General features: G+C 55.8%; 1 protein-coding gene and 1 long non-coding RNA gene across 3 annotated transcripts in view; one reads left to right on the top strand and one right to left on the bottom strand.

Annotated features, from left to right (window-relative positions):
• Positions 1-8,986, top strand: part of BMP8B (bone morphogenetic protein 8b) — a 31,578-nt gene extending 22,592 nt beyond the window's left edge. Inside the window, exons 4-7 of the mRNA XM_069551090.1 lie at positions 2,722-2,922; positions 3,651-3,730; positions 4,228-4,338; positions 8,209-8,986. Coding sequence (XP_069407191.1) covers positions 2,722-2,922; positions 3,651-3,730; positions 4,228-4,338; positions 8,209-8,358 — 542 coding nt within the window. The 3' untranslated portion in view covers positions 8,359-8,986. The remainder of the gene's footprint in view (positions 1-2,721; positions 2,923-3,650; positions 3,731-4,227; positions 4,339-8,208) is intronic.
• On the bottom strand, positions 6,550-12,145 carry LOC138419175 (uncharacterized). Of its 2 annotated transcripts, none has more exons than XR_011248871.1 (3): positions 11,933-12,145; positions 10,222-10,445; positions 6,550-6,746 (listed from the first exon to the last, which is right to left on the bottom strand). It is a non-coding gene; the product is annotated as an uncharacterized lncRNA (long non-coding RNA). The 2 variants fall into 2 exon arrangements; XR_011248865.1 differs by lacking the exon at positions 6,550-6,746 and adding an exon at positions 9,056-9,698.
• Between the last annotated feature and the right edge of the window lie 561 nt (positions 12,146-12,706).

Genomic DNA, 12,706 nt, shown 5'->3' with positions numbered 1-12,706 from the left:
TTGAGGAGGGATTAGAGTGACCTTGGCCTGGCCCAGGGGGAGAGGGATGAGTCCCTAGGGATGGGATGGGCAGGGGAGCTACCATGACATCCAGGCCCTGATGGGGAGGATCCAAACATGGGGGGAGGCTGGAAATGTCGGGGGCCCCCTGGCCCAGAAGAGCAGCATCTTCATCCAGGCCTGCAGTGGGGGAGGGAAGGCCACAGTGTGGCCCTCATCTCCAGGCGTGGCCACACATCCTTGTCCCCTGCAAAGGGACGGCATGCCTGCCGGCACCCTCACAGCTCAGGTCTAGAGCGGGGACTCTGGGCTCCAGAGGCTCCTGTAGTTCCCGCTCTGCTTTCTAGTAAGGGTCCTGCCAGAGCCAGGCAGCCTGGGCGCCACCACCTGGACAGTCCAGGGCTGCCCTGTGAGCCAACCTCTCTGCGCCCAGGAGACCCCAATACCAGACAGTTGCACAAAGAAAAGCCTACAGTGGGCCCAGCCTTGGGTCACCCAAGGTCTCCCTGGCCTGTCTATGGACAGGGCTCTCCAGGGACTCAGGACAGGGCACTGCACACACAGGCCTGGAGGGTGACCGGGCCGAGGTTGTCTCAGGTGTCCACTGGGGAGATCCACTCCAGTGCCACATGGCTGAGAGCGGTCCATCTGCCCAAATCGCTTCATAGCCACCTCCTGGTGCCCTCAGGACCTTTCCCTCTGGGGAGGAGCTGCTGTGTGTCTTGTGGCTTCGCCTCCTCACGGGCCGGCTCTTCCTGTGACCCTCACTTGTCGTGACCCAAACTCCCCGAATGGCTCCTCCGTGGGCCCCTTCAGTGTCAGCTCCTGTCTCAGCAGGGTCATTCCTGAGTGGCAGCTCTGATGATGAGCCCAGTGCATATAGTGGCAGGTGATGTCACAGGTCAAAGTTAGTCTCTGGTCAGTTGGTTGTTGTCAACTCTGGCCCCTGGACTTGGGCTTAAAGCACAGCTGTGTAAGGGCTGACCTTTGAGGCGAGCTGTGTGTGGGGCAGGCAATGTCCTTGACATGTCGTGTGCAGTGGAGATCATGAGACTGACCCGCTAATGTGTACACTTGCTTCATATCCACATGCCTGTGTGTGTTTGTGTGTGCGCATACATTTATGTGCACGTGTGTACATGCCTGTGCATCAGTGTTGCAACACGGGGGTGAAATGTACTTGGAAATGGGATGCTCCACCTTGTGTTTTAAGAAATGTGACAGTGAGCTTGTAGTCACATCCCTGTTGTTTAGTCTGAGAAAGTCCCATCAGGAAAGGAAATGACATTTTCCCTTTATGGAAAAGGAACAGATATTCTCATCTTTATGATGACAGCCAGGACATAAGCTAAATGTCTTAAAAGATGAACTAGCATCTAAACATTTCCAGATCTACTCAGAGGAATTTTATCTATTTGAAATGTTCGTAGTTGAGACTTAAGAACCGAGAAAATGTTTAGGTGGAAAAATTGGGGGGAAAACTATAGACTTCTTTGTTATGCGGGAATTTTTAAAAAAATTATTTTGTCTTGGTCGTGTGGATCTTTGTTGCTGTGCATGGGCTTCCTCTGGTTGCGGCTAGTGCAGCTGCTCTTTGTTGTGGTGCCTGAATGTCTCACTGCGGCGGCTTCTCTTGTCTCAGAGCTCAGGCTCTAGGCACACAGGCTTCAGCAGTCGCAGCTCTATGCTCACAATTTAAATTAACATGAAAAATGAAAGCCTAGAAAGAATGAAAATGGTGTATTGTAGTGTGGAAGGGGTTTTATATTTTTCCGAAGTTTCTTTACAGTTGTTTTTATATCACTTTGACAATTAAAAAACGAGAGGTCACTGGGAATACAAAGAGGTACAGGAAGATAGTTTTATTGGTGGAGTTGACTTTTCCAGGGATAATCAGTGTGTTTCCTGCATCCTCAGGCTTTAAGCGGATGTGGGTGAAACTCCACTTTTACAAGCATCACTGCTTTGAGGCTAAAGCCCCAGTTGTGTCTCTGCCCACAGCCTTTTCTCTTTCTTCCTTTTTAAACCACAAACCTGGTGGCTAAGAACATAAGAGGACAAGAACTTGGGCTCTGGGATTAGATGCTTGTGTTTGAACCCGACTCTGGGACTTGAGGGTAATGTCTCTGCCTGCTGAGCCTGGGGTCTCCTTCGGGGACTTGAGGGGATGTGAACAGCCTGCTCTTGGGTGGTGTCAGCAGAGCAAGCACTAAGTCCGGGTCACCTCCCAGCCAGGGGTTGTAAATCCTACACTGATCCCTAGAAAGGATGGGGTGGGAGCTAGAGCCCCACGATGGAGGTTTGACCCTGGTTCTGAGATCCCTGGCAGTGGGGCTCTGGGCCGTCACTGAGCAGCTCTGTTTCTCGGTGAAACAGAGCTTCACGGTCCAGGGTCACCGTGAAGACTGGCTGAGATTGTCACGTGAATGGACTGAAAGTTGTCCACCTGCGTGCCCTCAAACATCACTAATCCTCACCCTGTGCTGGCAAGGCCCCTCCCTCACCCCATAGAACTGCCTGCCCAGGCAGGAGCCAGGCTGAGGTGGGGAGGTTGAGGGGCTGGGGCTGGACTGGGGACTCAGGTCTTCAGAGGAGGAAACCCAGGCCCAGTGGGTCCCTGAGGCCTCAGCCTCGAGCTCCTGGCCGGCCCAGAGAGGTGCCCGCTGTGTCTCCGCGCAGCGCTCGCCCTCGAGTGACCCCTCTCTGCTCTCTCCATCTCAGGGCGCAGCGTGGATCCTGGCCTGGCCGGTCTGCTGGGGCGACAGGCTCCGCGCTCCAAACAGCCTTTCGTGGTCACCTTTTTCAGGGCGAGCCCCGGCCCGGGCCCCGCCCGAGCCCCGCGGGCAGCGAGGCCCCTGAAGAGGAGGCCGCCGAAAAGGACCAACGAGCTGCCACCCCCGAACAGACTGCCCGGGATCTTCGGTGAGCCTGGGGACGGAGTGGGGACGGAGCCCCTCTGGCCTCAGCACGGTCAGGCCCACGGTCACCCCACCGCCTTTCCTGACACCCTCTGCCCTGCCCCCTGCGGAGCGACCGCCCCACAGTCTCCAGGGCTCAGAGCATCCACCCTTGCTGCCCCCGCTGCCCCAAAGTCCCTTCTCTGCCCTCGGGGGCTCAGCAGGCCTCGCCCTGGTCTCTGTCAGAACCAGGGGCCCCTGCGGCTCTCGGTGCTGCCCCTGGCACCCTGCAGGGTCCAGGCGTTTGTGTGAAGGTCACCCCACCAGGCCGAGCCCTGCAGGATCAAGGCCACCAGGGGCCCTTTCCTTCATGGGAGCCAGCCTTTGCTTGACCTCAATGGGAGCACTTGTCCTGTGGAATGGGCATGGCAGGAGAGGCGGGGGAGGTCGGGGTGACTCTGGGGAAAAGGCTGCTGGATGGCCAAGGGCCCCCGGGGCTTTTCCTGGATTATCAGGACCCCACAGGTTGAAAGTCAGGAGAGGCTGGATTGAGTGTGGGGTGACTGCAACCAGAGGGAGCCATCGAAAGTTCTTGAACTGGGTCATGGCACCAGCAGAGCTGCAGACATGGGCTTTAGGAGACCAAATGGGTTAGTTTCCCACCATTTATTATTCAACAAATGTGCGCGTCATGGCGTCCCCCACCCTGGGAACAGCAGCCCAGTAAAGCCCTTGCCCCTCGTGTCCCTGCAGACGACGTCCACGGCTCCCACGGCCGGCAGGTGTGCCGTCGGCACGAGCTGTACGTGAGCTTCCAGGACCTGGGCTGGCTGGTGAGTCCCGACTCTCCTCCTTTCCTAAACGACCTTCCCCACCTGGAGACCGCAAGTGTGTCCCAGGGGAGGTAGACCCACGGAGAACTTTGACTGTCTTTATTTTCCTCTGTGTTTTCCAAGTTCTCTAAAGGGAGAAGTGCTGTTGTGTAAAACCATGAATACGGAGACTGAGTCCTCAGCCATAAAATGTCCGAGTTGCAGCAGGAAAGCTGAGGCCAGGGTGGGCAGTGCCTCTGGCGGGGCTGTGACTGGGGGTGGCGGGGGAGGACGCAGCTGCGCGCTGATGGCGCATGGAGGGGACGGAGTTCGTGTCCAGCTCAGTCCACCGAGGGACTACGGTGCATGTCTGACCTGGGAGCGGGGGCACTCTACCCTGGGAGGTGTCCTGAGGCTGCGGGAGGGAGGTGGCAGCCCTGAGTCATGCTGTGACAGGTGCTGGATGAAGGGCTGGGAGGGCACGTGGATGGGACTCATCTTCTCCCACTACCCCCCAGGACTGGGTCATCGCCCCCCAAGGCTACTCAGCCTATTACTGTGAAGGGGAGTGCTCCTTCCCGCTGGACTCCTGCATGAACGCCACCAACCACGCCATCCTGCAGTCCCTGGTCAGTACCGCGCTCTCCTGCCCGGACACCTGGGGGAGAGGTTCGCCCTGGGGAGGGGGCCGTGCAGCCAGGAGGTGACGGTGGACTGCTGTGTCAGGGAGCCTTCTTCACGTGGAAACCTGCCTGCCTGCACGTGCAGTGGAATCCCACAGCCGGACAGAGACGGGTCCCTGTGTGGCCACTCTGTATGGAGACCCTGCGTCCCATGCACTTGAACAGCGTGCAGCAGGCTCTTGCTGGTGTGCACACATACACACCTGTGCACTCCACGTGCACATGGGGTCATTCACATCCATGGGGTGGGCCTGCCTGCTGGTGGTCGGGGCACGGCACGTTCATGACCGGTGGGCATCCCACGCAACTACCCGTGCCCCAGGTCACACACGTGCACTGCGTTCACTGCCGAGTTTGGCCTCCTGTGGGACACACACCCTGGGGGTCAGGCTGAGTTACACGTGGAAGTTCTGTCCTCTCTTCCTGCATGAGAGTCACGGTGTGCCCTGTGCCCTTCTGGCTTCGGCTTCCCTTCCCAGTCCTCTCCTGTTGCTTTTTCTTCCGGGTCCCTCTTGCTCTTTGTGTTTCTACAGATCTTAGGGCTTCTGATGCCCTAGTGTCTGGGGTAACTTTAAATGCTGGAAGTTTCTAGTAGGAACAAGGTTGAGGCTGCTTATTGCTAAGTGCAGTGGTTTGTGTGTGTCTGTGTGCTGAGGCTTATTTCTAGAATGTTGACCTGGGCACTCTAGTTAGAGGCTGTTCAAGGTGTTGCCAGAGTGAGAATAAGTGAATTAAGAAAGCAGCCTGGAAGCCCGGTAATGCCTCCTTTCCCAGTGGTCACGTTGGGGTTTGCTGGACACCCCCTCCCCCAGGAGCCACCTTCCTTGCAGAATCTTGGGGTGATGAGCCGTGTGTGGGCTTCTCTCTGCCCTGTGAGGGGGGCACAGGGTGATGACGGCACTGCCCCTCCCAGGACTGGTCCCCTGGCTCTGCAGCAGCCCCGCCCCTCAGCCCCCGAGCTGTCAGTGAGCAGAAGGGAGTGCCAGCTCTGTGCTTGGTGCTGTCAAGGCAGTGGCTGCCCTCTGGGTAGGCTGTCAGTGAACACAAGAAGAAAGCACAGCCAACACAGTGGGTCCCCTGAGGAGGGGAAGACTGGGGTGAGCTGAGTGGGCTCAAGGACCCTGGCTTGGAGGGGAGGAGGATGGAGGTGATGTTGAGGGGGGCAGGGCCTCTCCCACAGGCTCGGCAGGTGGTAGATTTAATCCCAAGTAAACTGAGGGGCTGGAGTAGATTTCAGAGAAGCAGGGCCTGGTCTGGGCACTCTCTGGAAGCATCTCTGGCAGCTGCAGGAGGAGGACAGACTGTGGGGTCGAGGGTGGAGGAGGCAGGGAGGAGTGAGGAGCTGCTGTGGTCCCAGCAGGAGGACCAGGCACCTGGTGGGGTGAGATGTGAATGGTGGAGGCAGAGGGCAGGAGCCCAGGCCTCCAGGTGAGACCCTCCCCCAGGACGAGGAGGGGGCAGCGAAGGTGCTGGGTTGAAGAAAGGATTGGAGGGAATCAGCAGTTCTGCTTCCATCCCCACGTGTGTGAGGCCCTGCAGGACCCTACGTGAGAGGTTGGGGGCAGTGGGTGCAAGTCTGGAGTCTCCGAGTTGTGGGAGCAGAAGAGATTTTCTGGGGGGACAGTGGAAGTGGGACAGGCCTGCGGAGGAAGAGGAGCCTGCGTGGAAGAGAGCGAGTGAGATGGTGGTTGGGGAGTCCTGGGCCAAAGAGCAGGAAGTGGGTCCCTCCAGCCTCACCCCCCACATTCCCCATGCAGCAGCGAGGGTCGCACTAAAGCACAAAGGTGACCACCTCCTTCTGGGCCAGGAACCTCCCCGTGGCATCCCTTATCCCTGGGGAGGTCTGAGCCTTCGGCCTGTGACTCGGGGCCTCTCACTGGCCTACCCACCTCCCCAACGTCCCCCAGCTCACGTCCCAGTGCCCTCACCTCCCTGCCTTTGCCCAGGGCCACCTCATCCGCCCCGGGCCAGGCCAGCTCCTGCTCGCCCTGCTGCCTTGTCTCTGGGTCGTTCCCAGCCAGCGTTGGTCTCCAGCGCTCATGCCCCCGGAGCGAGGACACTGCTGTATGTTGTGCTGCTCTTGGGGGTCCTGGGTGTTTCCTGGAATGTTCCCCCGTCTCCCCTCCTCCCCTGCTGAGGATGTGAGTGGGGACCATGTCTGGGACACTTTTGTATTCTAAATCTGGGTAGGGTTGGCATAAGGCATGTGAAATTACATTTGTGTCAGAAGGGAGGAAAATACCATTATACCCATTTGGCAGAGGAGAAAACGGAGGCCCTCAGATGCAGGACTATTCCCCAGCGATGAATCGCCAATAAGTTACAGAGCCTCTGATCTGGTCTCCCACATGGTTCTAAAGTGAATTGAATGGAAAGGCAAATTAGGCTTCAGTCAGTCTTTTTGGTGCAGATAGGGCAAAGACCGTCCTCTCTGTCGATCACGTGGTGAAGCCTGGTCCAGGATGGACTTTCAGAACAGCTGCGCCCCTGTGGTGCTGACTCCTTGATGGTCCCAACCCAGGAAAGGCCCTCCCAGGTTTCCAGCCACTTAGAGCCCCATGGCCGGCTGGCACAGGGGGGCAGTGTCGCCTGGTTTCTTTCATGTGGGCCTATGAAAGTGGAGCCCAGCCACCCCAGGTGGAGGCTGGGAAGTTGGGGAGCAGTGCTCCCACAGCCCAGTCTGGCCAGACATCCCCACAGAAGCCTCGGCTCCCCCTGGGGCCTCAGAGAGGCTCTGGGCCCCAAAGCAGCCTGGTGCCTGCCTGACGGTCCTGGCAGCAGGCTGGCTCCAAGCTGGGGCTCCCAGGACAAGGCTGGGCTCTGGGGATCCCAGGCCAAGCTGCTGGACAGACACCGCCCCCCCGCCGACCCACCCCCTTCATCAGACAGCTTCATCCTGGTCCTGCTCATTGGCCTCGGTGAGGGCTGGGAGGTCCCATGGATGGCAGCAGGTTCCCTTTTCTCTCAGGCCCAGACTGACTGGGGGTGCCTTCAGGGCCCATCCCTGTGGTGCCCTGATGAAGAGTCCAGTAGGAACTGCAGCTCATTCTGCCTGAGTCTCTGCATAAATATTTGTGTGGAGGCTGCAGTAGCTTCCTCAGATGGGCTGTTTTTAGGGGTAGAGCTGTTTGCAGGAGGGTAGCACGGACTCCCGGCCCCCTCCCCAGTCGGGTCCCAGCCTTGTGTGCAGCCTCAGCCAAGCAACTGTGCAGGTGACTTGGCCCCTGTGCCCCCAGCGGTCATCCGCCCAGAACAACCCCTGCCTGAAGTTGTTACAGGGGTGGAGGTGCTTTGAGAAACAATGGTGTTGGACACCCCAAGGGTGAGCCTGGATGTCTGAGCATTAAGAGGTGTAACAGGGACCTTCACCGGCTCCCAACCTGGACGGGTGGATGGACCAGAAACAGCTCATGCGGGCAAAACACGATGCGGGATGTTACAGAAGCGATCAGGGACGAAGGAGGGGCAGAGAGGGTGGGGAAGGGGAGGCAGTGTGGCAGCGGCGCCAGGCGCTGGCACAGGTGCGAGGGACCCGCAGGGTCAGGGCCCTCCCATCTAAGGGGAGGGGCTGTGGCAGGAGCCCCTGGTGCTCAGTCTGGGCCTGAGGGCAGTGGGCAGGGGGCATCAAGGGGGCGGGGCCGGGGCAGAGTTCAGGCCAGCGCCTGCCCGGGCTGCGGGGGGAGGGGGCGGGGAGGAGATGGAGCTCGGAAGGGGCCAGCGGCGGAGCGCCAGGCGGCAGGAGCTGGGCACTGGAACGGGGGTCCCGGGAGGAGCCCGAGGTTCTCACGCCTCTGCCCGCCGCCCCCTCCCCGCCAGGTGCACCTGCTGAAGCCGGACGCGGTCCCCAAGGCATGCTGCGCGCCCACCAAGCTGAGCGCCACCTCCGTGCTCTACTACGACAGCAGCAACAACGTCATCCTGCGCAAGCACCGCAACATGGTGGTCCGCGCCTGTGGCTGCCACTGAGGCCCCGCCTCCACCGGCCAGCCCTCCGCGGGGGCGGGGGCCCGGAGACCCCCCAACGCCGTCACAGCTCAGGCAGAGACCCTCCCAGTGCCGTCCCAGCTCAGGCAGGGCGGCAGCGAGGGCCCCCTCCCCTGCCCACATCCTGCCAGGGGCTGGTGCTCCCCAGGCCCTCTGCCCCATCGCGTGCCTGATGTCGGTGGAACCCTGCATCGTGGTCTCAGTTATCCAGCAGGGTTCTACCCCAGCTCCCTCCCCAGAGGCTCAGGATGACTGTTCTTTGGGTTGACACAGAGTCCTGTCTGAGGACCCGCTCTTGTCCATTGCTGGCCCAGCTGTGGGCTATGTGGAGTGAACTGAGGCACCTGGAGCCCAGGATGCCCACCTCAGGCCCTTCACCACCCAGGACTGGGTTTGGGGATGTGCAGAGAGGTCCTGGCCCACCTCCAGTTGTCTGACCCTGCCGGGTGCAAAACTGGGCATTTCTGGGCACTCAGAGCATGGAGTCATCCTGTTTTCTGTATTTGTGTGTCTGAATGACCAAACTGTTGGCCACAAGGAGGCATGTGGGTCACCTCCAGAAAGAGCTGAATGAATAGCGTGATTTGGGGCCAAGGCCCGTGTCAATTACCTTCCCTGTCTTCCTGCCTTGGTCTGTCTCTGCTGTCAGGGGAAGACGTGCCTTGCGTGGACACTTTGGTGAAAAAAAATCTTTGGGGCTTTATTGACCCCATCTATCAGTCACTGTGTTGAACCATCAGAAGTTCAGCTCTGTGAACAGATTACCTTTTCACTGAGCCCAGTATGGTGGATACATCGGGTGGCCCAAGATGATAATGCCCAGCAAGGGTGACAAAGTTTTTCTTAACTTTCTGCACAGCAGTTATCAATAATCAACCTTGGTATTTTTTTGTTCAACTCTGCAGAGAATTTCAAAGTGATCAGCACCAAACTGAAGTGACCACCACCAACAGATTAGAGTTGGCATGTAGAGTGAAAACTGTCTTCTGCTAAGGAGCAATTCACTGCACCCAGGGACACTGGGTGGCCTGTGGCCAGGCGTGGGGCGAAGGGTAGGGCTGGTCAGCACCTGCCTGTGTCCAGAAGTTGTCAAAAACAGACTGGTCACCCAAGTCTGCGTCACCCTGTGTGCTCTGGAGTCCCGTCCTGTTTCTTGGAGCCTGTGAGCCAAAGAAAAGGCCCCCGTTCCAGGGAAGTGACAGGTGGCAATTAGGCCGAGCTGGGTGGGGAGGTTCCCGGAAACCACTGTTCTCCTTGGAGCGGCCACCGGCAGGCAGCTGGAGTGTTTATTTGATTTCTGATTTGGTAAGCCTGTAATTTACCTGGTGGAGCAGACAGAACCCAGCTGTCCAAACCCCAAAATATCATTAAAAACACACCCTGGGCCCGCCCCAACCCATGGGCACAGCCCAGGATGACACCCCTGGAGTTCACTCTGTGCCCTCAGGGGCTCCAGGAGCACAGCAGGGGTGGAGGAGGGGGCTGGGCTGCGGAACAGCAGCCCCTCCACCTGGACCTGGGAAGGGCTCTGGGAGCCAGTGCACAGAAGAGCCGCTCTCCATGGACACAGGAAGGCGGTGAGCTCCCCAACAGTGTAAGGATCTAGGCTCTGGCCTACACGTTAGGGATGTGACTTTGTGACTTCCTCCTCTGGGCCTCATTTCCCATCTGTAATATGAAGCTTTATGATCTGCCAAGGGCCTTCAGCCTGGGAAACTGCGTCTGCCAAGCTTTCTCACACTGAGCCCAGAGGCAGCCTGGTAACCCTGAACGTGGAGCTCAGGTGGCCATCATGAATCCGAGCTGGCACATAATGTGGACCCTATTTTTTATTCTAGGACTTACCTAAGTTTTCTCTTCCCAGCAGCGAAGATTGTCTCTTGTGCATATGCTCACTCATTCAGTCGTGTTCAGCTCTTGTGACCCCATGGCTGCAGCCCGTCAGGTCCTCTGTCCATGGGATTCTCCCAGGCAAGGATACTGGAGTGGGCTGCCATTCCCTTCTCCAGGAAATCTGACCCGGGGACAGAACCTAGGTCTCCTGCATTGCAGGTGGATTTTTTAACCATCTGAGCCACCAGGGAAAAATAAGTGTAAACCTTAAGTTAGCCAATTATTTTGATAATTTTATTTGAAAATTTTTGATAATTTTCATTTTTTATTGCACATTAGGAAAGTCAAAACATGTTAGTTCACTAGCTACAAATTACCAAAGAAACTCTTATCAATGACTACCTTTAAAATGGAAGAATTGACAACTGATTTTTAATTTGGTGTTTTTAGGCCCAGACAGTGATTGGCTTAGGTAGGGGTACACCAGGAATGTCTATCTGGTTACCCAAAGGTTGGTAGATACTGAGTACACCTCACCTCCCAACCAAGCAGTGCTTAGCAGGAATAGAGCTACAGTCTTGCTTTTTCACCCAAAACTGAAAAACAGTGTTATTGTTTATGTACGTGGTCGTCAGACTTCCAGCAACTTCTGCCATCCGGTCACTAAGTGAAATCAAATAGGAAAAAGCCTGAGTGGTGGAACAGTAGTGAATGAGCACAAGGCCCATGTATTTTATCCCGAGAGTTATCTTTGCTCAGCCAAGCAGTGCAGTGGCAGGAGATGCCACCATTTCTCTTTCTCTTGCTCAGCGCCTGGCTTGTTTACCTGGCCAGACTAGAAGGATAAATAAAGGTGGTCTGTTCAGACGCCCTGACAGCAATGAGAAGTCACTGACAGCTGACAGTTGAGGAGGATGTGGGGGAAAAAAGCTAAAGGAGAAGCGCACAAGTTTTGCTGTCTGCAGTGCAATCCTGGCCTCAGGAGCACGTCATCAGGCCAGGCTCACTGTTTCAAATGAAGGCAGGCTAGTAACATGTTCTGGAAAATTTCCTAAGAAATAGGAAAAGAGGCAGCAGGCAGAACAAGAGCACAGATTTATGAAGCCACGTGGACTTGAATCCTGGGTATTCTTCCTCTGTAGAGCAGGATAGTGGCTCTCTCCTTCCAAGCTATTAAAAAAATCATCTGTGTACACAAACATTTAGTACCATTCTGGCATATAAATACCTAAAAACTGGTGAAAGTCAATTGTATTCAACTCTCTGCAACCCCATGGACGGTAGCCCACCAGGCTTCTCTGTCCATGGAATTCTCCAGGCCAGAATACTGGAGTGGGCTGCCATTCCCTTCTCCAGGAAATCTTCCTGACCCAGGAATTGAACCCAGGTCTTCTGCACTGCACGTGGATTCTTTACCAGTTGAGCCACCAAAGAAGCCCCTAAGAATACTGGGGTGAGTTGCATTCCCCTTTCCAGGGCGTCTTCCTGACCTTGGGACTGAAGCTGGGTCTCCAGCATTGCAGGCAGACTCTACTTAACAACTGGTATCTGTCGGTATTATTACAAAAGAATTTGCTAGTTTTGAGCCCCTTCTGTGCTTGGTCACTAAAACTTTCTTCTTCTGAGAATGTATTTTGTGGGTGATGGTGTTTGTTCAGAGCTGTGCTTTTTCCTAAAACATTTACACACCACAATCCTTTGAGGACAGGACTTGTGTTCTCACCTGCTTTGAAGGCCTGGGCAAGTGGCCGGTTATGCGGCAGTGGCCAGGGTGGTGACACCGTGCTCTGTTCCCAGGAGCCTGCTGAGGGCATGCAGCACTGCCGAGGTGCCTTCAGGCAATTTTAACAGGGCTTGTCCATCCTGAGTGTTAGTCCTCATGGAGAGGCCTTTTAGAAGCACTTGACCCATATATATATGTATATTTTTTAATGTGCTTTTATTACAGCAATAATGCAGTTTTGGAGGAAGGTTTGGAAAAAACAAAAAAAAATAAAATACAATTCAAATCACCATAATCCTACAAGTCAGATAAAATATGCTAGTTAATATTTTGTTGAATTTATTTCTAGGCTTTTTTCTTATATATATATATAATATAGATGTTCACATATTACAGATAGGTATTTGTACAAAATGGTAATCATACTGTATTATATAAACTGCTTTAGATGTGCTTTCTCCACATTATATGGTATAATTCCCCCTAATAAATACATTTTGAAAATACAGCTCTCTAATTTTCCATCACCTGGAACTCTTTTTCACCACTAAAAAGTAGGTCCAACAGTCGTTTTTTGTGCCAGCAGCATCTGGAGCAGACATGCTGTGAGAAACTCCCAAGCCACAGAGTCCTGGGGCCACAACCCTGGGTCTCTTCCTCTGTGCAGCCACCACACCCAGCAAAGACGGGACCTGGCCCTGGAGGAGCTAGTGAGGGATGGTGGTGGTGAATTTTCTGTCTATAGCTAGGCTGTGGGACCCACACTTTAGCCAA

This window comes from Ovis canadensis, chromosome 1 (genome assembly GCF_042477335.2).
Source record: "Ovis canadensis isolate MfBH-ARS-UI-01 breed Bighorn chromosome 1, ARS-UI_OviCan_v2, whole genome shotgun sequence".
In the NCBI taxonomy this organism is placed as follows: Eukaryota; Metazoa; Chordata; class Mammalia; order Artiodactyla; family Bovidae; genus Ovis; species Ovis canadensis.
Note: the sequence above shows the minus strand (reverse complement) of the source record. Positions and strands in the feature narration are given on the sequence as shown.